The sequence below is a fragment of the Schistocerca cancellata genome, chromosome 3 (genome assembly GCF_023864275.1).
Source record: "Schistocerca cancellata isolate TAMUIC-IGC-003103 chromosome 3, iqSchCanc2.1, whole genome shotgun sequence".
Lineage (NCBI taxonomy): Eukaryota > Metazoa > Arthropoda > Insecta > Orthoptera > Acrididae > Schistocerca > Schistocerca cancellata.
In genome coordinates, this window is record NC_064628.1 from 34237406 (window position 1) to 34265070 (window position 27665).

The 27665-nt window shown below is 38.0% G+C and overlaps 1 protein-coding gene across 1 annotated transcript in view; it reads left to right on the forward strand.

Moving 5' to 3' along the window:
- The window catches only part of LOC126176842 (protein ELYS), a 320594-nt gene that overhangs the window by 211682 nt on the left and 81247 nt on the right, over positions 1-27665 (forward strand). The window contains exons 21-24 of the mRNA XM_049924028.1: positions 188-335; positions 4984-5110; positions 17106-17178; positions 19786-22958. Of these exons, the coding sequence (XP_049779985.1) occupies positions 188-335; positions 4984-5110; positions 17106-17178; positions 19786-22958 (3521 nt within the window). The remainder of the gene's footprint in view (positions 1-187; positions 336-4983; positions 5111-17105; positions 17179-19785; positions 22959-27665) is intronic.

Genomic DNA, 27665 nt, shown 5'->3' on the forward strand with positions numbered 1-27665 from the left:
AACCACATCTATAAGAAACTGACTTCTCATTTTCTTTGTATCATTGCATGCATATGAGACAGATCTGACTTGTTGTGACTTAGTTTTCAGGTTTTTGTGGGAAAATGTTCTTTTTCCCTTTTGTTAACCCCTTTTCTATTTTATACAGGACTATATTGCAGATTCTATATTACTATTGTTTTTCTAGGGAACTTCATGAGCCACGAGAAGTTGATGTGTCACTGCTGTTAGACACCCCAAGAATAAAGAGGCTGTCTGAACTAAGAGCAACTGCAAATGCCTCATTTTCTGGCACACCTGTCAGAGAAACGTCAACTCATCATTCTATCCTTAAGGTCTGTTTCGATGATACTTTTTACATATGATACATTATCAGAAATTTATCTCTAACTGTTTTATTAAATTATTATTTTCAAACAAAAGCTGCACAATTGAAATTTAGATAATTATAGACTTCTATTTTTATTTTGTAAAACTATAAGGACCAATTAGATAAACATCTCTGACAAGGATCAATTTTGACCCTAGTTTGGAAACTGTCCTCAGTTTAGGAATAAGTTATATTGTGTAAGACTAATGTTTCATCAGTTGAACAGTTTTCAGTGTTGATCTAAATTTACATGAAATACTTCTGACAATATGGTTAAAATTGGCTATTAACATGATGATTATTGCACTTAGACATAAGATATTAATTGTGTGTTGTAGATATAAAGCAGTTATTATGGAAGGCATCATGTTGTAAAGATGAAGGACAGTTAGCAAACTTCGCTACAGTAAAAAAAGGATTTATTGCTGAAAATTGTATTGGATCCATTTTAAAGACACAACTTGGGGGGGGGGGGGGGGGGGGGGGGGGGAGTGATAGCTACTATGGCTGACAATTCCTATAGCCAGTTGCTATGATGAGACTTCAGATTTTCACCTGCAAGTCCTATTGCTGGTTTTTATACTGTTTCTATACATTTTGATAGACTTGGATTAATTTTTTGAGATGAATTTGCTGCACAAGAGTAGCTCACAATATTTGTCTTCATTGAGAAAGAATATAACGAAAAAACACTGAAGGTTGCTGTTCATTAAGTGTCAGTAAACCAGGAGGCAACTGTAACCTCAACTGGCAATATTGTCATTATTAATGGCAATGAAAGTTAAGACGAGAGAGAGTGTTTATGTACAGCCGATAAGAACAATAGTGTAAATAATCACACTCTGTATTGCAAGCACGGAGTGCCTCTGTGCAAAAAGTGCACTGTTATTTAAATCGCCACCACTTAGACAGTGAGCATGCCACAGAGAGTTGTAATGGTTTCTTTGTGTAAACAATTAGGTCACTGACAACAATTAGGGTGTATAGTAAAACTGAAAGTGTGCATTCATTCAAATACATTTACATAACCATTGCAACACAAAACTTTCCATTGTGTGAAATTTTTAAAGACACTCTTCATGGCGGAGAGCTGGATTTCAAGTGCATGTTTTGCAATAATATAATTTCACACCTGTCACCTTTCTTTTTTCTGTGTGAACATGCTACACAATCCTTATGCTTGTTCCCACATAGCTTGTTCCTAATGTGCAACTTTCCACTTAATTGTTTCTAGTCATCCGAAGTTGAAGGATGTTCTCATTCCTGTCTGTACTTTTTCTTCACTAAGTCTCTCGTAACACTTTTATCGATTGCTCCGTGAGCCAATACTACAAAGTTCAGGCTGCTCCTCTGATGCACTAACAGGTATATCATGCATCACCACTTCTGCAACCATAAATGCCTCAGGGATAAATATTACTTTGCTGATTAACTTGTGTATTCTTATTGCTATTTCTGTTCCTCAACAAATGTACAGTTATCATAACAGTTTAAGTGTGAATTCGATAGTTAAATTTTTAGCACAAATTATGTAGTTACTGCAGTTCAAACCCAGAGACCATTTTTGTAAGAAGTGTTCACTCATTATTGGCTGCTGGTGAACTCCGCAGATTTCATTGTTCACTGCAAAAACTTCAAACTTCCCTTTCTTATATTCACCAAGTGTCTATCAAAACGCTTTTAAACTAAGCACATCAATTATGAGTTGCCTCCAAGAATTGTTTTGAGATCAATGATCTGCACTTGTTACTTTCGTACATAGCACACACTTACCTTAATCTAACCTAACAGATAAAAAATATTTTTGAGATTCAGCAGTTTTGGCGTGGCATGTTCTTAACATTTTTTTGTCTTGATAACCACTTCTTTTTATTTGCTTCTTTTCAACTTTTTATTTGCACAAAACTAAATTGTTGTTTTGTAATGTCACTAGTTCTTGAACTGATGATTACTGTTGAACTCGACTTGATGTACGATATTTCAACAGTCAGAAATGACCTAAGTTCATAGTCATTTGATGAGAGATTAAGATGTGTTCAACTCAGATTTTGGGGTTCAGGTTAATAAGAGTTAATTTTCTGTGCTATAAGACAAACTGCTTTATACAATTGGCCCTAAAAGGTGACTGAAAATCCATAGTTGAATATATGAATTGCTGTGAGGATAGATACATACTCACTGAGTATAATAAGCAACAACTTAGACATTTTTGAATTTATAAGGACTCTACACAGTGCTGCTGGTTAATGTCCTTATGCGAAAGCACGATAGTGGTTGGCAGCAAGAAAGTTAATCTAATAAGTTGATTAAGATTCAGAAAAAAAAAACACACAGTGAAGAAAGCTGTACAAATGCACGAGTACTGAAATATCCTCCTGTGGATATCTTCAAAGCATTAATAGATTTTTGAGTTTTTATCACTTTTCAGTATTCATAGTAAAGCACTAGATGAGCACTAGTTAAGATCAACCAGACAACAACAAAAATTGGCCAGAACCAGAATTTGAACTGTTTTGTTTCCCACAAACCATTCATGTAACAAAGTGTATAGTTTTTTGTGTGAAAATTTTCAGTGTTCGGTTATTGTATGTATGGTTGGAAGGAGTTGCACCTTCGTGCCACACTAAGGGAAATGTGCAGTCTGAAAATATGATAAAAACTCAACTATGCCGCTTTGTAAGCTGGTCATCAGCTGGACTGGACCATTAGATTTGAATGTCACTTTGAGTGGCCTTCTTATGTTACGTTGTTTATTTATTTTATTAGTGGGGAAAATGGAACTTAGAGCAGAGAAACACATTTTTTAATAAAATATTTAATGCTGATAGCAGAAAACATTAGCGTGTCAGTCTTGAGGTTCTGAAAGGGTAACTGAAGTATGCAAATTTTTTACTCTAGTATGAAGACTTTCCAGAGATAAAGATCTTCCTTGAAGAGCTAAACAGGTCCTGTTGAAAACTTTCCTTCTGCCTGTCATATCCTATTTGTAGAGAGCTGCATTGTAACCAAAAGAGACATATGTCAACTAGTAGCTCGTGAAATTAAATTCCTTAGTAGGTTTTCTTTACAAAAGACAAGGAGAGTCAAGATCAGGGCGAGTGGAAGTTGCCACAGAAGAAAGGAAGTAGTTGGTCAGGTGAAACAGATGTAGTCCAACCGAATTCCCTGTATGTACTTGGAAATGAACACCAGAATGAAAACCAAGAAGAGGTGGTTTTGCCAGATTAAAGTCCACTTTGAAAGGAAAGAGATTTGGGGTGCTGTGGTGATGGAGGAAAACTACCAAGACAGAAAGAGATGGAGGAGGATTGTTTCAAAACATTCCACCTGACTTCCTGGAATGATTCACTGACAGTAAGAAATGGTGGCATTAATAACTTGTCACAGGAGCATCGGTATCAAGGAATATTGGTTCCTTATGAGAGAATCATTGATATTTGCACTAAATTGCTTATTTTCTGTCACACCCACTAAGGCAACCAAGACAGCGAAGAGCCTTTCATGTGAAGCAGTTGATTAGATGTTGATCAAGAACTTGAAAACAATCATAAGAGAACAAAAAAGTAAAAATAAAAGGGTGCTGAAAATTCAGTGGAATTATATCATAGTTTAAGCTGTCACATCACGCTCCTCTGTATCAGCTTGTGGTTAGTGTCTTAGTCGTCAAGCTTGATTGTGGACAGATGTCTATTTGCTGCATAGTGTGTGCACCTAACTATTTTGCAAACATCTCTTGATGCAACGGTTGCTCTTAGTTTTTGGGTGAAACTGACAGAGCCAGGAATTATTCAGTAACACATTTCTGTATGATAGTACTAAAGAGTTAGAACATGTTCTATTAGAAACGTGTTTGTATAGCTACACCATCAGCTAGTGTCAGGAATTTGATTAATTTGTTGTTAGTTTTGACCAGTACAGTGACCATCTGGTGCTGGTAAAAAAAATGGGTATTGTATTTTTCTGTCTGGTGCATTGCATATAGGTGCCTTAATATTAAGTTAAATAGGCACACTAGCACAGAAAAAGTGCAGCAAATTTATTGATTATGTGTAATAACAACTTAGAAGAAGAAGAAGAAGAAGAAGAAGAAGAAGAATTTTCGAAACTAATTTGTAGTCAAATCAGTTCAAAGTAATGACATCCAATGGGTAATTTTGATGTGCATGTAGTTTTCAGAGATTCTTTCCTTATTTATGATTACTGGTTTACAACAAAGAAATACATTGCTGATATTGGGATGCAACTTTTTTAAATTGTTCTAAATTAATTCACTCTCCATTTTTGTTCAGATACACATGTTTTAAAATTTTCCATGCAACTGTTGAAATGCCTGGCGTACATCTGATGTCACACACATTTAGGCACAGAATTTTGACTCTCATTCACAATAAAGATACTAGTCAGTCATTCAGAACCTGGGAAAGAGTGTAAACTCACTTTGTCATCTACACTGGCAAGTAGACATCAGACATCTGAACTTAGAGGCTTAGACACTGAAGGTATTTTCCAAGAGAACTGTAACATTAACATAAATCCATAGACTAATAATAGATTCAAAGACTTCTAGTTGTGAGTTTTCTGGAGAATACTTGAATGGATTAATTTTGCTACAGGTACATTCAGTTTCAAAAAAATCATTGTCACCTGAAGATTTGGTTAGTGAAGATATAAGCAGAACAACAAGAGGGGCTGCATCAAAAGACCACGGGACAGAGATGAACACTGATGGCAAAAAGACAGGTAAAATAGCAGTTAGAGAATAGTACAAACAGTGATATAACTACTTTTATTGTCATAAATTAAGCATTAGGGTCTTTTATTACTATTTTATTTTGTTAAAAGAATATCCTTTCTCTGCAGAATAAATAAACTAAATCATTAGGCTTTTATATTGTATGGAATGATAGCACCAGTGTTGCAAGTGGACCCCCCCCCCCCCCCCCCCTACCACACACACTTCAAATAAAGAGTGGGTGAGATTTGGATGACAATGCCTTCAATTCATTAAACAAAAACAGTGCCATCTAGTTTCCTTCTGCTAATTTCCTCAGCTTCCTCAGCCTCTAAATATCTTCCAAAGAAGAAAACTATCCCATCTAGTTTGTTTTATTCTTGAATAAGGTTATAGAAACACCTTCATAGTTAGCTGAATTACTACTTTTATACTTATAGGGATCTGATAGATTTTGTTATCACCTTATGGGTTGTATTTTTGAAAGTAATGTTTGTTGGTGGAGTGTGCAGTGCCTGCACAATTAAATCTGATGCATCTGTATTTGGTTGCTTATTTGTGGTTGCTATGTTAGTGCCCCTGAGAGGAAGTAATTATTGACTGGTGGCCAGTTAATTTTTGTCAGCAATCTGCTTTATAAATTATTCTCCAGTATTCTTTGTACAATTACTCATTACAGTTTCATAGAGTCATTGTTTTTGAGTCTGCAAATAACACATTTCTTCTATCTGTATCTAACTGGTCAGTTTATTTTATTGTTAACACTGGACCATGATCCTCAGATATACCACTGACTGGCATTACATTTAGATCACTGCAGTTCATTGGGTCTAAAAACAGCTCATCCGTGGCTGTTGTACTATGTCTTACAAATCTTGTAGGTAATTTTATTGTGAAAAATAATCCAAAACTGAACACCAAAAACTCTTACGTATCCTCAGTAAGTACTTATGGCAGAAAATCAACATTAAAGATTCCACACTGATACCCCAGTAAGTCTGCATAACATTATTACAAATGTAAATTTAGGCTTCCGCAGCCATTGTCACAGTCAATAAAATTCTCCTGGGTTTGAGTCCGCATTCTCAACTATAAAATTCTGACATTTTGGCGACTGTTGCAATACTCCTTCCTCAGGGTGTATTGCTAACTAGTTAGCAATACACCCTGAGGATTTTATAATCAGAATTTTATAGTTGACAATGCAGCCTCAAACCCAGAAGAATTTTATTGATTATTACAAATGTTTCTAATTGATCTATAAAGCTTGAGATAGTTTTTACTGGCAGCTTGCCAGGACTAAAAAGCTTGTACGTTTTTTGATCTATTGTGGCACACCATTTAAAAAAAAGTATTAAGCAATCTTGGAGAGCCTTCATGCCATTTTTTGCATAAATAAGCACTCTCACTTTATTCTTATTTGGTTTTTCAGTAGTATGATATTAGCTTATATCCATCAAGATGAAATTGTTCAATTTCAGTGATTTTCATTGATGTTCTGATATGCACAAGAAGTCATTTTATTGTGTGGATATGAGTAGTTCATCTTTTTTTTCCCCATGAGGCTTCTGGTGTTTTGTTGGAAGACACTAAGTTCACTTAATGCTCATCTTGTCAAAGCAGCAGTATTTTGTTTTATTAGTAGCTGTTTCAACTATATTTGTTCTGCAGCATTGTCTTTCTGAATTTACCCTAAAAATACCAAGGGAACACTTTGGAAACAACTGGAATCAGAAGAATACTGCTTTGGTCAGACTGGATGCTTCTGGCAATTTGCTATGCACGTAGCCTCTTAACAGAAGTATTCAAATGCAAACTGAGCAGGGTGTGATGCTAACGAATGAATGAGGAATGCATTAATCACATCCATATGTGACCATCCCTTTTCTTGAGCAATTTTCCAGGCTGTGCATCAACATTTTTCACAGAGTGCTTCATCAAGGGCAGCTTATACCATTCAGAGAGTGACATGATCTTCACCCCAATGTAAAGAGCATTCTCGGCAATGTGCCTTGATGTCATTCTCAATTGTATGATTCAGTTGATGCATTCCAAACTGTTGCCTGTTCCTGCTACTCGTATTAACGAACTTTTCCAAGATCCTTACCCAAAGAGTCAGTCACAAATGACACTGCTGAGCTCTGCACTTAGCTGAAAAGTACTAGTTACCCAATAATCACTTCCCAGAGAGTTCTGTATCATTTCAGAGATCCCCTCTAATGACCACTGCCCAGTAGGAAGCCTTTCTTGGTCGTCTTAAAACTTTTCTTCCTTAGTGTGCACCTTATGTCCTGTACTGTCTGATTTCTACTGAATTCTTGGGTTGTGTGAAGGTTTTTCTCCTTAGTCTCTGATCCAGTGAAGCTGACAGAGATAGTCTGAAGGTATCAGGCTTGCATTGTTTCCTTGATCTTTTCACCAATGTAGGAACCTTCTATTCTAGCTCCAGCTTTACTTCTGCATGCTGCAGCTCACAAAATTGTGAACTATTCTTGCACTACTTCCAGAGCTGCTCTTTCCTCAGTATTGTGGTGTACATTGCATTACAACATTCCACACTCAGCTGGCATATTTCACAATGTCAATTCTGTCGCCATAGTCCATCACAACAGTCGAGGTATCCAGTTAAAAAAAAAAAAAAAAAAAAACTTTGTTCAAAGAAAGATATTACATGAAGGGTTTATTAAATCGATTTCTTGATAATATTGTTTGAAAATAAAAATTAATTAGTGACAGTTGCTTTATGTAATGTAAATGCAATTTTTAAGCTTAAACTCTCCTTTTAATGAAATTTATTTATGAGGCAAAATTGAAATTATTCACAAAAGACTATACAAGGTGGTCAACAATATTTACCATGAAGTTTCCTCCCTTAGCTGTGGCGAGAAAATATCACCTTCGAAATCCTTGAGCCAGACAAAAACTCAGTCTCTAAACAGCTATCAACCAATTAATGTTGCTGACATGCTCTGCAAAGTGCTTGGAAGAATGGTTGTCTGCGGATTCTGCTGGGTTCTCGAATCTTAGGACCTATTGTCCCCCTACCAATGTGGTTTCTGGGAGGAAAATTCCACAATCAGCCATCTGGTTAGGTGGGAAACAGCAGTCTGACAGGCTTTTTCAATGCCAGCACCGAGTCATTTTTGATACATGTCATTGCATTTTTATTTATCCTCCAAGACAGGGGCTTTCGAGGCTCCCTATCAATTTTTATTTGTCAGTTTTTATTCCTACAGAGTTGTTTTGGGTTAGAGGTGATACTTCACTCAGCTCTCCACAGGTCCAAGAGAATCGTGTCCCACAAGGCTTTATATTAAGTGCCAGTCTCTTACTTCTTGCCATCAATGTACTAATGACCTTTGTCAGGCTGCTGGTCACCTCTGCAATGTAAGTCGGCAATTTTTGCATTTGATACAGCTCCTACTCAGTAGCATCCCCAAAGTGCCATTCGAGGCCTCTGCTTGTTTTCCAATTCTCTCCTGCAGAAACATGGGTCATGCATTTGTGTGTCATACCATGGTTTGTCCTGCCCCAGAACTCGACTTGGGTACCCAGTGCGTGGACATTGTTACACAGTCTGGTTTTTGAGGTCTCCTTTCCGATAAAAATTGTATGGTTCCGGAGACCTATTCAAGTCTCGGACATGTATGATGTATATATGCAGACTGAAGCAACGAATGGAAATTTGTATCAAGGCCAGAACTGACTTGGCTGCCCCTATTGTTCAGATAAAGACTAGCTGCATATGGAAGCTTAACACTCTATGTTTCTTTGCGCACACCTCTTGGGGTGCCGATTGTGCTACTCTTATCCATATTTACTGAGACCTGATCACATTCTGACTGGACTATGCTTGCTAGGTTTATGGCTCAGTAGCAACTTCAGCTTTGAAATTGTTAGATCCAGTCCATCATTGTAGCATGTGACTGGACACTAGTGTCAATTGGACTAGTCCTCTAGACATTCTCCTTGCTGAAGCAGGGAGCTTGCCACATAATTTTGGATGGTACCAACCCTTCATCCTCTGTGCGATCACCATTCGACAACTCACTGATCATCCAACATGTCTTTTTAAAATACAAGAGGCATCGACCTCCTGACACACACTTTTGAGTGGGATTACCAGGTGGAATGCACCTTGCAGCCCACTGCCAGGATCTCGATCTCCATTTCTCCTCCAAGGAATGTGCTCCGGTTGCTTTCTCCCCCTCCCCCCCTTCCCCCCACCCCTTCCCCCCACTCCCCCTCCTTTCAGTTTTCAGAAGTTTCAGGGTGCTACCCTCTTTTACACTGACAGCTCTAAAACCAGGGATAACACGGGATATGCTTTTAAATCTCCAGCCAGTCACACGCCAGGTACATGTAGTATTTTTATGGCAGAGGTGATAGCCTTTAGTACAGTTTCGTTAAGTGAGCCACCTCTGATATTCGTGACCTTCTCATTGACCTTAGTCATACTCCCTAATTAGTTTCCTTTCTCTGGGTCTCAAGTTCTGTAGATATCCCAGAGAAAAAATTGGTTGACTACTTGGTTAGGGAAGCGATTACATGCCACTGCCTTACCCCCCACCCCCACCCACCCAGCCACCCAATTCTCTTTTACGATGACAGGTACGAATTTGCCGCTGCAAATAAGTCCTCCACTCGCTCAAAGGTGGAGTGACATTTGGTGGGGATATTGCTCCCTCTAATAAGCTCCACACTATTGGAGAGACTACTGCTGCAAGGCACTCATGAAGGAATCCACTGCCCTATATCACCTCAGCATTGGTCATACCAGGCTAAGTCATAGTTTTACTTTATGTAATAAGCCACCCCTACTACAGGGTCCCTCTGGCCTCCATTAGTAAAAGTGGCCTTCAGAATTCTTTGCCCCTGATATTGGTGGGTGATTCCCAAATGTGCTGGGTCTGGTGAGACACGCGACCCTACATCCTTGACTTACTCACTCTTTCGTCCCCCTTTTACTGTTTTAATTTCTGTAGATGCGGTTTGTGTCCTTTTCTGCAAAATTCGATTTTCTATTTTAGGGGTGGCACTCTGTTGAATAGTTAGGGCTCTTTAATACCTTGACTGTACCACAGCAGGGGTACAGTATACCAGAGCAGCAGTGCGGCAGATGTGGGTGAGATGACAACCGTCGCATGCAGAGCCTTGGGGACAGCCACGTGCTGCTTTACCTATGTATCTCCTCTTGTTTTTGTTATTAACGATCCAGCTGATTTCCATTACATATTTAGTCTTCTCACCTTTACTCTTCTGAATGTGCCAACTCGAAGTCATTCTTTGCTCTTTACTGTCTTCACCGTTCATCAGTTTTATGGCAGTCGGATGCTGGGTGGGTTTCTCTCACCATGGATGAGACCTGTGGTTAGTGATGTAAAATGCCTGGTTATTTATATGTTAGGGCTAATGCCCAGGATAAATGTCAACAATTCATAAACGCCCATGCATTTTAAAGATTAATTTATAAGCAGTAGTTATGAGAAAATTCTAAACTGATATTTTGTATTGTAAAAGGTGTTTTGCAACACTTGGTTGGGTAACCAAGTTTAAAAAGCTGCTTTAGAGCCAGGGAAGAGTTATTAAGGGAAGTTAACTGGACTGTAAACATAATTATACATTTTAATGAAGTTAATTCTTTGGGTAGTGCATAATTAAAAAAGAAAACGAAACTCAAGTTGAAAAGTAATTCTTGAAATAAAGTGTAGTTTATGTTAAGTAAGTAGTGTTGTACTTTTACTATTCTACTGCAAAAATATTTGAGTAAAAAAGTCTATCCATAATGATTTTAATTAGGGATGAGTCGTGCGCCAATTCAGGTTCCTCAAGTCCAAGAATTGCAGATTCTCTAGCAATTGACTAGTATCAGAATCAATCAATTCCAACATCTTTGGCATCGATTCTTTGTTATTAAATGTTTTTTATGTTAGTGATCTCATTTTATCTTCACAACAGTGCAGTCATATGAAAGTAGAAAGAGGGAGAATAAAAAACTATAGTGTCTCTCAAACATCACTACATCCGTCAGTAAACCAGTCCCCCCCTCCCCACTGAAAACAGTTTATCATTTAAGAATACAGTTATTATCAAGAAACACATGCCAGCTGTTTAATATGATCAGTAATAATTTTGCCATCAATAGTCATTCTTCAGCAATATTCAGAGATTTGACATGGTTTATAAGGTGGGTTAGAGTACAAAGCGATCATCGAAGGACAATGTTTGTTGTTGTTGTTGTTGTTGTTGTTGTTGTCGGTTTTTTTTTTTTTTTTAAATACTGGGTTGTCACTACACAGCTTTTCAACATCGTATGTGTTATTGTTATATAAAGAGACAAAAGAGCAGAAATTGTAGAAGTAAAAAAAAAAGGGACATTGCACCTAACAAGCAGCTGTCATTAACATGTGCCATTCCTTGGAATGCTAGTAAAAAACAGAGGGCATGTCTCTCTCTCTTCTTTCTTTTCGTGCTTAGTAAAAAAGGGCAATGAATGGCATACGTATGTTTACATATAAACATTTACTAGCTTCTAAGATTGAGAGTATCGTCCCATCCCTTATTTTGATTGGTAAATTATACATTCTAACAGTAAAAACTTTAAAAAGTACTTTTTTTTTTATAAATGCCCAGATTTCGAGCATTTAAAACTGCTTTGGGCAAATTCCTGAGAAAATGCTCATTTATTATGTCCTGTCCACTGGGCATTTGCCTGTCCCACATCACTACCTGGGTGACTCATCCTCTGCTCTGGCTTGTGTACTTTCTCAGCCCATATACTGCTCTCTAGTTTCTCTCAGCTCTGGCATCAATATTGCCTTCAAAGCTTGGGTTCTACCTTTTACATACTTCTATCATCTGAATATGTTTTTGGCCGACATTGCTAATTATTGATGAACTACCCTTGAATCAAGAGACGCTGACTTTGCTGTTTACTCACCTAACCCCTAGCTAACAACCAACAAACTAAACTTATTCATGAAAGATGCCTGTTTTTATGAAAGAGAATCAAAATTATTTATGAAAGATTATGTTCACTGTTGTGTACATAGTTCCGCATAGTCAGCGCGTACACAACTTTCCCACTAGAGCGCGCCCCACTAAGCACAACAGTGCAGACGCAGCGCTCATCCGTCTCCACACTACGAGATGGCACTGCCTTAGAGACGGTCCAAATTCTGCTTCCGCCGATCCACGTATTAGTATGTAACGCAGCCAATGAGATTGCTGCTAACGTAGAACCTTTTCTCCTCGCAGATCACACTCGCCCAGTGATACCTAAACGCGTGAGGTATTATAACGAGTGTACAGACCTCCGATTAGTCAGTCTGCATTTGTCTGCACCAGTCTGCATTAGTCTGTACCAGTCTATAGTCAAGTTTCAGTCTGCACCTAATTACCATATTCCTGTACATAGCCATGAAGATAAATGTATAGACACTTTGTCAAGTATCAGAGATATGGTAGAATAAGATTAACGTACCAATACCAAAAAAACTTCAGATTGTCAATTGTAAACAGCGTCCAGAATCAAGTTACGTAATGTCTACGCTTTTTATTATTTTAATAAATGTGTGTGAAAATTAATCAAGTTCTGTTTAAAGTTGGTCACCGTCAATCTGCTACTCTAAGCGTGCAGGTGGCATTTCTATCATCTGACCTAACGGCAGAAGATAAACATGCCACGATAAGACCACGAGACATATTGCTGACACTCACCTACATCGTTAGAGCAACAAGTCAAATTATCTGATGGTGTGTGTACCGAAGGTCTTACAGTACGCACACCACATTCATGCAGTTTCTAAGAGCAATTTCTTTTAAGTTTGGATTACTGAAGATTTTGCGATAGAGACAAACATTTACTGCCACTGAAATGGACATTACATCGGTCTTGGTGACAGTAAATTGAGAAAAAAATAGTAATTTGAGAGATTACTTTCAGGTAATAGTTTTTTTTTAAAACCTGGAGCTGTACAAGACTTAGTAACTGTACAAATTTACTGATATTTTTGTAAAATTAAAAACTAAACTTATTTAATACTTTAGGGGTAAAGAAAACAATTCACCATATAGTAGAAGCACTGAGTCATCAAATGCACAATATATCAACCAGACAGATTGCTACTTACTGTTAAAGAAGAAACGTTAAGTTGCAGACAGGCACAATTAAAATATACTTACATAAAGCTTTTGGTTGCAGCCTTCATTAGCAAAAGAGAAAAATACACCATTCTTACACACAAGACAGCACACCTCATTCACACGTAACTGCCAGCTCCAGCATCTTGGGCCAAAATGCAACTATTGCAAGGGGTGCAAGCAGCAATCTGGAGGGGGCGGGAAAGGAGAAAGGATAGTAATGTACAGGTGGGGGAAGAGAGACAAATGCTGTCTGGGGGAGTGTGCAGGGCTACAATGACAACAAGCGCAGCATCAGGAGGTTGTGGGGCAGGGAGGTGGGGAAAAAAGGGACGGAGAAGGAGAGGAGTGGGGAAAGATGGGCAGTTACATTGGCAGAGGGTGGCAAACAAAGAGCGTGGGAGATGAGAACAGGGAGATAATAGAACAGAGGAGGTGGAAATCCTGACTGCAATTATTTTTTTCTTCTTTTAATGGTAGGTAGCAGTCTATCTTTCCGTACATTGTTGATATTCCTGCCTGGAGTTTCCATCATTTGAAAGGCACAAAATGGAAATAAAGCTTTCTAACTTTTGGACAAAAAGAAATATGAAATGATAGTATGGCACTGCTGGCCGGGAGGCCCAATCTGGGGAAGTTCGGCCGCCAAGTGCGAGTCTTATTTCAGTCGACACCACATTGGGTGACTCGTGTGCCGGTGATGAGGATGAAATGATGATGAGGACAATACAACTCCAGTCCACGAGTGGAGAAAATCTCCAATCTGGCTGGGTATTGAACCCCGGCCTGCTGCATGGGACGCAAGCACGTTACCACTCAGCTAAGCAGGCAGACAACTTTTGGACATATCCTTTATGATAGAGCACATATATAGCCATTCACAATCGTTCCTTTATTGTGTGTCTGTCAATGATGTACATTCTGTCAGAATTTGTCTTACCACATTCACACTAAAACTTAGCATTGTTGTAAAACATTGTCGTGACTTATTTTATTACTGTCTCGCACATCATTTCCTAGATACAGATATGCTAATATTGTTGTAGCTGTAAAGACACCAAATTTAAACAGCTGTGACTATGAAATTGTAAACAGTAGTGTCTAAACTATTAATTTAGTTAATCTGAATGCTGGCCATTTAATAATCAATTTAACTAACATTAACGCAGCCTTGGAGGAAAATAGTTTTACATTTTGTAAGTGTATTTACTAGATTCTGCTGGAAGAAGCAAAGTTTTGTGTGAAAAGCACAAAAGGTGTATTGAAAAATCTGGTAAATTTTACTAAAATACCTGGAAATATTGTTAAGCCTCATGACAATTGTAAGCATGACGATCATAATTTTTTTACCCATGTTTTGGAATGAATGCAAAACACAATTGTTGGCAGCTGAAGTGTCACACAGTTTTGCAGAAAGCACTAGAGACGATTATTGTGCAGTGATTAAACATTTCTGTGTATTTGGTCCAGATCCAGGTACAAAATGGAGAAAAGTTAATGGGAACTGTGTATTAGTACTCAAGATAGTTCACAAAAACAAAACAAAAAATTGTTTTTAGCATCATGGTGCTTAGGTATGGTCCTCTGACCTTTGAATGGGTACCTACCATTCGTCATGGATGGTAAACCATGGTACAACCTGACATTTTTCACATTAGCGAGTACTTCGCAAAGGAGTCAGAAGTGGTACATGACCACCATACCGCTGTATTTAAATCCAAAACTCTGCCGCTGAACCATAGGTTTAAATGTATTGGAAGTGGTCATATGAATGCTGCACATTTGCCACTTTCTGGACACTTGATTGAGAATTCTCCTGAAAGACTGGTCAATAAAGTTCTTTGTATAGTGATAGAAGACCATCAAGTTAAGAGTTACGAATGGTTGAGATGGTAGGCACCAGCTTTGAGCAAGTATGTAGTTTCCTGAAGGAAGTTCTGTGTATGAAGAAGATGGATGCACAGAGGATACCAAATTTGTTGGACATTTCAAAATATTTGGATAAGTAGAAGAATAATTTGAAGTACTTCTGGTATCGCTGTGGGTACTGACGAGACATAGTTCTACCATTCTCAAATAAAAATCTGTTGTCAAAGCTAAGGATTGTCTAGTCATTAATACCCTGAAGTAAAGTGGCAAAAGTGGTGTCAACTGTGTTCATAGGGTATCATCATGATTGTTTATTTGAATAAAGGATGAAATATTCTGTTAGCTGTTATTATTCAACATTATTTAATTTGTGTGCAAGTGCATCAACCCAAAAGTGACTAAGGTTAGCACACAGAAAAGGCCTCTTGCATTGGGACAACATGTGTGCTCAAATAATGGCCATTATGATGGCAAAATTATTATAAATTTCCTAACTTCAAGATACACTGAACTACTCCACACCATTATCTTGAATATAGAGGTTATCTATGCTGTATAAATTCATTGTGCAGAGTCAGCTAAAAGTTTGTTCCGGGAAATTCAGTTAACTAGATATAATGAGCTCAGTTTTGTATTGAGAAATAAATTTTTACTTTTAGAGGTAGGTCTTGTGATTTTTACCAGACCTATCAGTCCATCGAGATACTTGCAGTAGGTTGCTTTAGTAAGTTTGATTGTTATCTCCGTGATAATTTGCTTTGTGGTAACGTAATTTTTCTTCTACAAACCTGTCATTCTCTCCCTATTTTCTAAACACACTTCATTAAAACTGAGCTCAAATATCAGCCATCTCTTCACAGTTAGTAATTTTGTGTGAGTGTTTTTTGTAATCGCTGTTTGCAAGACTGACTGCTACTATCTTCATTTGCTAACTCTTTGAAATATGTTAAATGGATTTTCGTATTACATCGCAAATGCTGAATCATTAAATGATTCTAATACTAGCATATAAACTGGGGTCCTTCCCAAGCTCTGATCCAATTTTATTCCACTGCTTGGTTGGTGTTGGGCATTAAATGGAATACTTTTTGGGAAGCTGGGTACCAAATTTGGAAACTTTAATAATTTGTACTGAAAAGAACTGGATGGTATTTATTGCAGATTTCATTGTATCTTTTGGAGAAATGAGTTACCTCACGGTTTGTGCCCCCAGTATGGTTAATAAAAAGTCAGCACCTTGAGCAGTGGAGTACCGTGGCAATGCTTGTATGCAGACCTGCAGATATCACAGTGTCTTCTCTGTAGCAACAATGGTACCAAGCGTAATATTGTCTAGTGTTTCCGTCCAACCACACAATGAAATTTCCTTTCTTCTTGCCATCAGTTTCACCCTGTGGTCTAAAAACAAAAGGAAGAAATTGGTGGTGAGATTTAGGATATGGAGAATTCATTTAGTTACCTCTGCAATACAGTCTTTATCTAGTGATGACATATTAGACTTCTGCCTACTGATAAATAATAAAGTGAATAGAAATTGTATCAGAAGGGAAGCTATAATTTGAACTTGCGAATGATAATGGCCAAGCCAACTTGAAAACAAACTGCAACTGGAAAAGGAAGTTTTGGTTCTTGAAACTGACATAATTATTAGCAGTACTCAACTTACATAGTTGTAACTTTGTTGTATTCATTACTTTTCTGTCAACTAAACACTAAGTGTGGCCAATTGTTTTTTCTTTAGAATCATGTTTATCATATGGTGTGAAAAATGAGACTAACAGTAATTTCGCATATTTCTCACAAACCTACTTCAAAACTGTAGCTTGAAACTTCCTCTTCATTGTGTTCATCATATTTTCCTTAAGTGATCGTGTAACACCCTTCTTTTATAATTAGTAAAGTTTCATTCTTTCATTTATTAGTTTCCAATTTGATATTTGTTTATATCTAATGTAATTACACTGTTGTTGTCAAATATTGTTTTCTTTTTAGAGGAGAAAAAGGAATCCGAAACAGGAGTGCTGTCAGCAAGCCGACAGATCCGTTTTGCATTACCAAAAGAGAGGTATGTGTTTATTAAAATTAGTAAAAAATGGTGTAGTTCTTTATTAAAAATATGACTGGTTTCGACCTCTAGTAGTAGGCCATCTTCACATAACACACCATCTGGATGATGATGATGATGATGATGATGATGATGCTTGGAACAGCTTTGCTGACCCCAGTATCAAAACTGCTTACCACAATAATAATAATAATAATAATAATAATAATGTTATTATTTTGTTCATATTGGACCACTTAAATAAATTTTGTAAGGCGCAGTCAAATGAAAATGAGGCAGATGGAAGACAGGTAAGTAATGTGTTCATTACATGAAAAGTAAATGCCATAACTGGCAGTACTTCATACCACTGTGAAACGAGATGGTCAGTAACTTCAGAGAAAAATGTTTGTGATTGCCTGTGGAACCGTATTGTACGAGGGTGTGCATCTTTTCATCCAGAGTGAATCAACACCCATGAATTTCTTTCTTCAGGACTCCAACAATGTGGAAATCACTAGGGATAGATGGGGACTATTTGGAGAATTTGTAAGAGCTACCCAGTGTCTCACAGTGGGCTAAATGTAGTAACAGTTATGGTTATTACTTTTGAAGTCGTAAAGAGTTCACTTACTTTTTTTCCACATGTCGCCTTTTCATCTGGCTAACCCTTACACAAAAAAGATTTTTCAATTTCCTATTGGTCCAGTACTTCTTCAGTCTCTCAGAGCTCAGCTTTCTTTCTTCATCTAAAATTACCCTACCCAGTGTTGGTTGATCATGGTTTGTAGTTCGTTTCTGTTTTGTTTGTAAATCTGTTAGTGTAATTTATAGTTCCCTCGTATCTTCCTTCATTTCCATGATCCATCTAATGTTGTTCTTACTGTTTCATGCTCTCTCTGTTGATCTCCTGATTCTATTTCCTGGTGTCCTGCTTAGTTGTCTGAAGAACAAAATGGATTTCTGTATAGGAATGTTAATTACTGATTTCATTTCCTTGTAGACTGTTTCATTAGAAGCTGATCTCTAGTGTCTGCTTTGTTCATGTTTTTGGTCATGCATGTTCTGATTATTCTTCTGTCATTCATATTCTATTTCTACAGTATTAGTTGTTTTGAAAGTGGTTTCAGTTGCAAGTTGTAAGGTTTTTGATTTTGTGGTTGTTGAGAAGCCTTTTTTGTTGTTAGCGTTCTTGGTAATATACTGTCAAACAACGGAAAATAATTTCATTTTGTTATATACAGTGCTGCGGTCAGTTTGTTTCTTCTACTGTGCAGCATAGGTTTTTGTTCTGGTTAAATGTTATTTCTCCAAAATATGTAAGATTTTGATTTCCTGTTCTTCTATTACGGGTTTGTTTATGAGTTGTGGATCAGATAACCTGGTCATCGCTGTATCACAGCCACATAAAAATTTTGTTGTACATGGGTTTTCAAAGTTTGATGTTCTTTGGGTTAACCTTGCACCACTGTCATTATATTACAACATACAGTTGAAGAGAAATAATGACAAGCATTCTCTTATTTTAAACCTGCTTTTATGGGGAATGGCTTAGAGTATTCTCCTATGAATTTGATGTGTGTAATGTTCTAAATATTTTAATTTTTGCTGTAATTATTCACTTTGGACTACATTGTATTTTTTAAAAATAATGTTGCAATTCTAAACACATTTGGAAAAAGGGTATTTTGATATTCAGTGACAACATTGGTTTTCATTAGTAAGAAAAAGTGAGATTATCACTGACACAGGATATTGCAGAAATGCCTCATGAACAGTGAATGTCTTGTAGACATGTCAATAACAAAACTGAAAATAGTGTCAAAAACATCTGATCAAGTTGCTTATATTTCTTAGGAGACACACTCATAATATTTTTTGTAGTGTGGGCATATGGTAGACTCCATATTGTTTGTGTGCTTCTTGCTGATGTTTAAATTTTCACTTGTGGTTCACTTTCCCCTTCTTTCTTATTACATTTAAAGTTCCTCTGCTATCAGCTAGTCTCTCTTCCAGTATCATCAACACTTATAAATGTATTCAAGTAGAATGAGAGAAATAAAGCCCGATTTGAAATCAGTTACTCATTTCTTGGTTGTTGAAAACAAATGATGAATTTCTTGTGTGTGTGTGTGTGTGTGTGTGTGTGTGTGTGTGTGCGTGCGCGCCGGGTGGGGTGGGGGGGGGGGGGGGGGGAATTTTGCAATGTCACCATATTTCAAATTACCCAGTCAATCAAAATGTACAGAACATCAATTCTTTGAAAAGCTGTTTAACAAAGCTATACCATAGACCAAGTAGACTCGTGGTTTATGGTGTTGTGCGACATCTCCCACAATAACAGAAACAAAATTTTATTGATAATAATTACATCTTTTTACATCAAAAAATTTTAATATTGGTAGTCCGTAATAAAATTTTCTTCCCCTTTTCCCCTCAATTCCTCTTTCTTGTTGAAGAAGTTTATAGCTTTAATGACTTGTTATCTTGTAGAACACACTGTTTGCAACATTTTTTCTGGCATATACTCTCTTTATGTAAGTTTAATTGTTTTAGTTACTTATTTTAGTAAATGTTCAAGAAGTGTTTAATTTTGTGTCACCTCAACTTTTTTTTCTTTTCTTCCAGCAACCTAGACAGAAAGAAAAGTGTCATGGGTGCCAGCCCTAGGAAGGCTCTGTATGAAGGAAATGTTGCGCACACAACAGATACCCAGGTGGGAGGAAGGAGGCCAGGAGACATGGCACGTCCCTTATGCTTTTTCCCTAAGCCTTCAAGTGGCACTTGGGACACAGAAGCTTCAGTATCTAAAACAGTTTATACAGCGAAGAAAGCTGAACGCAGTTTATCATTTTCTCCTTCTCCTCGGAAGCGAGACAGTGCTAACAGTGAAGAAAGAGTAGCTAGCAGAGTAGCTTCTATTAAAGGGAAATATTTTTTCCCACCTAAATCTAAAGTAGATGATGATTCTGAAGAAAACCAAGAAGACAGTTTTGTGTCCGCTACCAGCGATATAGATTCAAATACTGAAGACGCTTCTGGAGATGCAGTTCTGTCATCTGTGTTAGCTGAATCTGTCTCAAAAGATTTGAAGCAAAATATTTCATCATCAACGAATATAGTGGAGTACCTCGAACTTGAGGACAGTGTGCAGTCAGTAGATGATCATAATCTCAGAGAAAAGTGTGTCAAGACAGATGACCCTCCTCGTGTGACGAGCATTTCACCCAGAATTACAAAGAGGGAATCTTATAGGAAGAGTAATGTTTCTTTCCTGACTGATCATACAATGCGTGGCATTGGAGGTAGTAAACTGCTGAACAGTCCCTCAAAGCATTCAGTGAAGTTTGATGATTCTAGGCGGGCTGTTAATAGCTGTTCTCTTCAGACAGCAGATGGCATACCAGATACTGAAAAATCATCTACTTCATTTGCATGTGTCAGTATTGAGACAGAATCTCCAACCAGTGCCACTACAACAAACAGAAAGAGTATCCTGTCATTTTCTCGTAGTAGTATAACTCGTAATGTCTCTTACACTTCAGTTCTCAGTAGAAGATCAGATGAAGCACTGTCTGCTGATGGACAGAAATGTGAGGATGATGGTCCTGTTACTCAAGGAGCCACCTCTCATTTGGAATCATATTCTTTGTTGTCACATAATACAGTTAAGGGAGTAGTTAACACCAGTAACAAAACAGACAAAGATGGCAGTAAGTCTTCTGCATCATTCCTACCTGACAACACTGTACGCATTGTTCCTGGGAATACTTCCACTAGGCAGACTGATGAAAGGAGAGAATCTCTGAGTGATTCAAAACAGACTGAAAGTACTGTTTTGACACCCATTGAAGATGTATTAGCATCTGAGAAAACATCTTTGATGGGAATTGGGACTAAGACAGAAGATAGTACCAGTTTAACATCTGAGAGAAGCCAATACAGCTCATCCAGATTTATTCTTCCTGATGCAACCATTCAAAGCAGACCTGGTAAAATAGTTGACAGTGAGCAGTTGGGTGGAGATGTAAGCTCTGCAGGCATGGCAAAAGAAAATCGGAAATGTGTTTCTTTCAATGCCAGAGGTAGTCCGAAGTTGGGCAGATCATCGGAGACATTGGCCGGCATTGAATCTGGGGCTGTAAATAATGAGAATTCTGTCCAGAAGGAATGTAGTAATAGGCTGAGCTCATCATTTCTCCCACACAGCAGCAGTTATGACAGGCCCGGTGTCTTGTCCTTCAGTGAACAATCAGCTGTTGAAGTAAGGGTCACAGGCAGTGCAGAAGAAATTCAAAAGAGTGGAGAAGACACACCAGAGGTTAAACAATTATCTAAGGCATTGTCAGCAAGCGAAACTGGTCCAGAATGCTTTACCAGACCAACACCTGATAAGGATAGCACTGGTTCTGTTCTATCATTTCTTCCTCACAGCACAGTTTATGATAGTCCTGTTAGCACACCATGCAGCAGGCAGTCAGAAGACTTACAGAAGTCTGTAAATGACAGCAGCACATATGAAAATAATGTTGCATTGACTCCAGAAGACACACTGAAGACTGACAAATCATCAGATTCAGTGATAGATATCGTAGTTGAGGCAGAAGGTAATGTTAGCTTCACGCCTAAGAAAACATGCAATACACCTGTATCTAACTTTCTGTCAGATACCACCAGATTTCTGCCAGACAACAGTATTTGGAATACCCCCAGTAATTCTTCATGCACCAGATTCACTGATAATGGATCAGAGACTGTAGATAATACCAAAAAGAGTGTTACTATGACTATGGAAGGTACATTGGAAACTGACAATTCATCTACTGCATTGATAGATACCAGTGCTGAGATGGGAGGCAACATCAGTAAACAGTGGTCAGCTTCACCGACAAGAATCAGAGCTGAGACATGTGGTGCTATTAGCTCTACACCCAAGAAAACTTTGAGCACTTCTGTTTCTACATTTCTGCCAGATACCACCAGATATTTACCAGATAACACTGTATGGAATACCCCCAGTAACACATCAAGCACCAAACTTTCTGATAATGAACCAGAGGGCCTAAATAACACCAAAGAGAGTGAAAGGAGTGTTGTTGTGACTATGGAAGAGACATTGGAAACTGACAAATCATCTCCTTCATTGCTAGATACCTTTGCAGTGGGAGGCAATGCTAGTGACAAATCATCGACTCCTCTGCCAAAAATCAGAGCTGAGACAGGAGGTAATGTCAGTTCCACACCTAAGGAAACTATTTCTAGCTCGTTACCAGATACTACCAGATTCCTACCAGATAACACCATTTGGAACACCCCCACTAATTCGGCATGCACCAGACATTGTGAAAACGAACCAGGCTCAATAGATAATACCAAAATGAGTGAAAGAAGTGTTTTGGTGACTTTGGAAGAGACATTGGAAACTGACAAATCTACGTCCTTAGAAGGTGTCGAGACAGGAGGCAGTGTTAGTTCCGTGCCCCAGGGGATTTGCAGTAATCCTGTGCCGAGCTTCCTGCCGGATACCACTACTTGGAATAGCCCAAGTCATTCATTTGATGGCAAGCTATCGGCCAGCGAAATAATCTCGCCACTCAGTGAACAAGAAAATTGTCAAAATGCTACTGTGACCATAGAAGACAGCTTAGAAATGGAAGAAAACCCTACTTTGTTGACAGACAGCAAAAATGCTTCTAGATATCTTCCTGATGACACGAATTACAACAGCCCTGTTGAGAAAGATGTGTTGGAAAATCGGCTTGACAGTGAACCGCAGGGAAGTGGAAAGTCTGCCGACAAAAGTAAGTGTGTGTGTGTGTGTGTGTGTGTGTGTGTGTGTGTGTGTGTGTGTGTGTGGTGGGCATGGCACATGCTGAACTCCTTCATTGCAGCCCCTAGTATACAGATACTGAAATCATTGACGTCATAGGTACTTGCTAGAAACACAATCATACATAACATCTAGCATATTGGGTATGCTGACAGTCAACATTATGTTGTAACACGTGCCACCTTATAAATGAAACTGGTAATTTTAATATCAGATAAGTGATGTACTTCATCTGTATGTTGACATACCTCATGTCATCTTGCTACCAGTGTATGAAATATACTGGGTGTTCATACTGATATGCAAGTGCCTGTGACACTAAATTGTATGGTTTTGCTAAGGGAATCCATTTGCACTTGGTTACTATATTTGAGCCTTGGTCTCCCTCTACAATTTCTATCACGCACACTTCGCACAATTATCAAACTGATGATTTCTTGATGCTTCAAGATGTGTCTATCAACCAATCCCTTCCTTCAGTCAAGTTGTGCCATAAATTTCTTTTTTCTTCAATTCGAGTCAGTACATTCGAATTATTTGACTTACCCATGTAATCTTCAGCAAACGTCTATAGTGCCAAATTTCTAAGTAATACCTTCAGTAAAGGCTACCTAACATCAACATTTTTTGTTAACAATTTTTTTTTCTTCAGGTATGCTTTTCTTGCTGCTTTGGCCAACATTATTTATTTTGCTGCACAAATGACAAGACTCGACTACTGTGTGTTGCATTTCCTGTTTTAATTACCCCAGTGTCACCTGATTTAATTAGACTATACTCTATTACCCACAGCCTCTCTTCAAGATAAGTTCTAACAACAAAGAAGAAGAAGAAGAAGAAGCAAAACAAAACATAAGTGGGTAAATTTGATGTAACATGCTCAGACTGATTACTGTTTCAGAAAAATTGGACGGTTTATTAAAGAGAAGAGTTTCACAAATTGAGCAAGTTAATTATGTGCTGATCCACTCTGGTCCTTATACAAGCAGTTTTTTAGCTTGTGATTGATTGATAGAGTTATTGGATTGCCTCCTGTGGGAAATTGTGCCACATTCTGTCACTGGGGCCTAGAATCTTATTGGATTGCCTCCTGTGGGAAATTGTGCCACATTCTGTCACTGGGGCCTAGAATCTCATTGAGTGCAGTAAAATTGTTTTCAGTGATGAGTCCTGCTTTGAATTGAGGCTCTACAACCACCAGAAAGCGGTTGGATACCAACCTGTCTGCCGTCCCCCATATGGCATAATAGCCAGGACTGATGCGGCACAATTTCATTTCATCCCAGGAGCCCTTTGGTTGTTGGTGGTGGCATCCTTACAGCAGAGCGGTATGTCAACAGTATTCTGTGTTCCATTTTGTTGCCCTTCGCAGCAAGCTGTCCCGGGCTTACATTTCAGCAAGATAATATCTGCCCACACAGGGCAAGAGCTTCTGCTGCTTGTCTTCATGTTTGCCAAACCTCACTTGGCCAGTAAGGTCATCAGAGCTCTCCTCAATTGAGAATGTTTGGAACATTATGGGCAGGACCCTCCAGCCAGCTTGGGATTTTGATGTTCTAACACACCAATTGACCAGAATTCAGCATGATATCACTCAGAGGACATCAGACAACTTTACCAATCAACTCCAAGCTGAATAAGTGCTTGCATAAGGACGAGAGGTGGACCAACAAGTTACTGACATGCTCAATTTGTGAAGCTCTGTCTCATAAATAAATCACACAATATTTATGGAATTGTAGTCATTTACTTGTCTGAAGATGAAATGGGAGATACGATAACGCGTGAAGAATTTCACAAAGCACTGAAAGACCTAAGTCAAAACAAGGCCCCACGAGTATACAACATTCCATTAGAACTACTGATAGCTTTGGGAAGAGCCAGCCTTGACGAAACTCTACCATCTGGTGAGCAACATGTATGAGACAAGCGAAATACCCTTAGACTTCAAGAAGAATATAATAATTCCAATTCCAAAGAAAGCAGGTTTGACAGATGTGAAAATTACTGAACTATCAATTTAATAAGTCACGGCTGCAAAATACTAACACGAATTCTTTACAGACAAATGGAAAAACTGGTAGAAGCCAACCTCGGGGAAGATCAGTTTGGATTCCATAGAAATGTTGGAACACGTGAGGCAATACTGACCCTATGACCTATCTTAGAAGATAGATTAAGGAAAGGCAAACCTACGTTTCTAGCACTTGTAGACTTACTGAAATCTTTGACAATGTTGGCTGGAATACTCTCTTTCAAATTCTGTAGGTGGCAGGGGTAAAATACAGGGAGCGAAAGGCTATTTACAATTTGTACAGAAAGCAGATGACAGTTATAAAGAGGCGAGGGGCATGAAAGGGTAGCAGTGGTTGGAAGGGAGTGAGACAGGGTTGTAGCCTATCCCCATTGTTATTCAATCTGTATATTGAGCAAGCAATAAAGGAAACAAAAGAAAAGTTCGGAGCAGGTATTAAAATCCATGGAGAAGAAATGAAAACTTTGAGGTTTGCCGATGACATTGTAATTCTGTCAGAGACAGCAAAGGACCTGGAAGACCGGTTGAATGGAATGGACAGTGTCTTGAAAGGAGGATATAAGGTGAACATCAACAAAAGCAAAACGAGGATAATGGAATGTAGTTGAATTAAATCAGGTGACGCTGAGGGAATTAGATTAGGAAATGAGAGACTTAAAGTAGTAAATGAGTTTTGCTGTTTGGGGACCAAAATAACTGATGTAGAGAGGATATCAAATGTAGACTGGCAATGGCAAGGAAAGCATTTCTGAAGAAGAGAAATTTGTTAACATGAAGTATGGATTTAAGTGTCAGGAAGTCGTTTCTGAAAGTATTTGCATGAAGTATAGCCATGTGTGGAAGTGAAATGTGGATGATAAATAGTTTAGACAAGAAGAGAAAGAAGCTTTTGAAATTTGGTGCTACAGAAGAATGCTGAAGATTAGATGGGTAGATCACATAACTAATGAGGAGGTATTGAATAGAATTGGGGCGAAGAGAAATGTATGGCACAATTTGACTAGGAAAAGGGATCGGTTGGTAGGACATGTTCTGAGGCATCAAGGGATCACCAGTTTAGTATTGAAGGGTAGACTGCAGGGTAAAAGTCATAGAGAGGGACCAAGAGATGAATACACTAAGCAGATCCAGAAGGATGTAGGTACTGGGAGATGTAAAAGCTTGTACAGGATAGAGTAGCATGGAGAGATGCATCAAATCAGTCTCTGGACTGAAGACCACAATCCATCACTGACAGAAGTACAGTGTCATAATCAAACCTCAATTGTTTTGTTTCTTCTCCATGGTCTTTAATTACCTTTTCAAATTTCTCCTTGGTTTCTTTCACAGTTTGCTCAATGTACAAATTTAGCAACATCATGGGTAGTTCATAACCATGTCTCTCACTCCTCAACTACTGCTTCCATTTCCTTCGCCTCTTGTAACTGCAGTTTGGTTTCTCTATAAGTTGTGGATAACCTTTCACAACCTGTGTTTTATCTCTACCCCATTTTGAATGTAGTCCTGTTGGCATTGTCAAAAACATTTCTCTAAATCTACAAATGTAGGTTTGCCTGTCTTCAACCTATCTTCTAAGGTAAATTGTAGTTTTAGTGTTGCCTCATGTATTTCTACATTTCTTTGGAATCCAAACTGAATATCCTCGGAGGTTGGTGCCTACAGCTTCTGTATTCTCCTATAAATAATTCATGCCAGTGTTTTTGGAGCCATAACTTATTAAACTTATAGTTTGGCAATTTTCAGATCTTTCAGCACCTGCTTTTTTTCTATTTATTTTTTAAGTTGAATTACTACTTTCTTCTTGGGGTTTGAAGATATTTTGCCTGTCTGATATATGTATATGGCATTAAAAAATGTACAATAAATTGCATTTCATTAAATGGCCATCAAAAACATAGATGTAAAAAGGAAATACATACAGAGCCTTCTTTACATGCGCTGTGTATCATTTCTCATTTTCAGTTTCACATGCTTAGGGATATATCTTTGTATTTGGTTTTTATGTCACCATCTACATATTGTAGTTTGGAGTATCTTTTATCTCCCATCAGTTTCCCTCCCTTTCTCATTCCCGTGAAAAAACCATGTTAAAATGTGAAGTGCTAAATCCTTCAACTAATTTCTAAATCTTGTGCTACACTTAATAAAGTTGTTTTCAGTTTAATGCATAATACACTCTCTTCTTTAGAGTTAAGCTTCATCGATGTTGAATGTAACTTTTAATGTTGTGGTTTCATCAGATAACAACCACATTTATGCAGGATGTAACTATGTGACTACCTTTTCCTTGATAAAATTATGTGCCACACAGCAAAGTAGTATAATGATGTGACGTCTACATTTCAAGCTACTAGTAGAGTACTGCTGTGAAAAAGTCAAAATGTTTGAGAAACTACTTTTTCATCTCCAAATAAAACATTGTTTCTACTATGATTTAGTGTCCTTAGTCCGTCAACTCAACTAAAATTACCAGTCATTTAGTCATTTGTCACTACTTATGGAGTTAAATGGGATGGTGTGTTTTAACACCAGTAAGCAATGTTTTTGCTCCTGGAGATGAAGGGCAGAAAGTTTTTTTTCTAGATATTTTCCTCTGATGGAAATTCTACTTTGGAGTCACTACAGAGGATTAGGAAGGAGAGA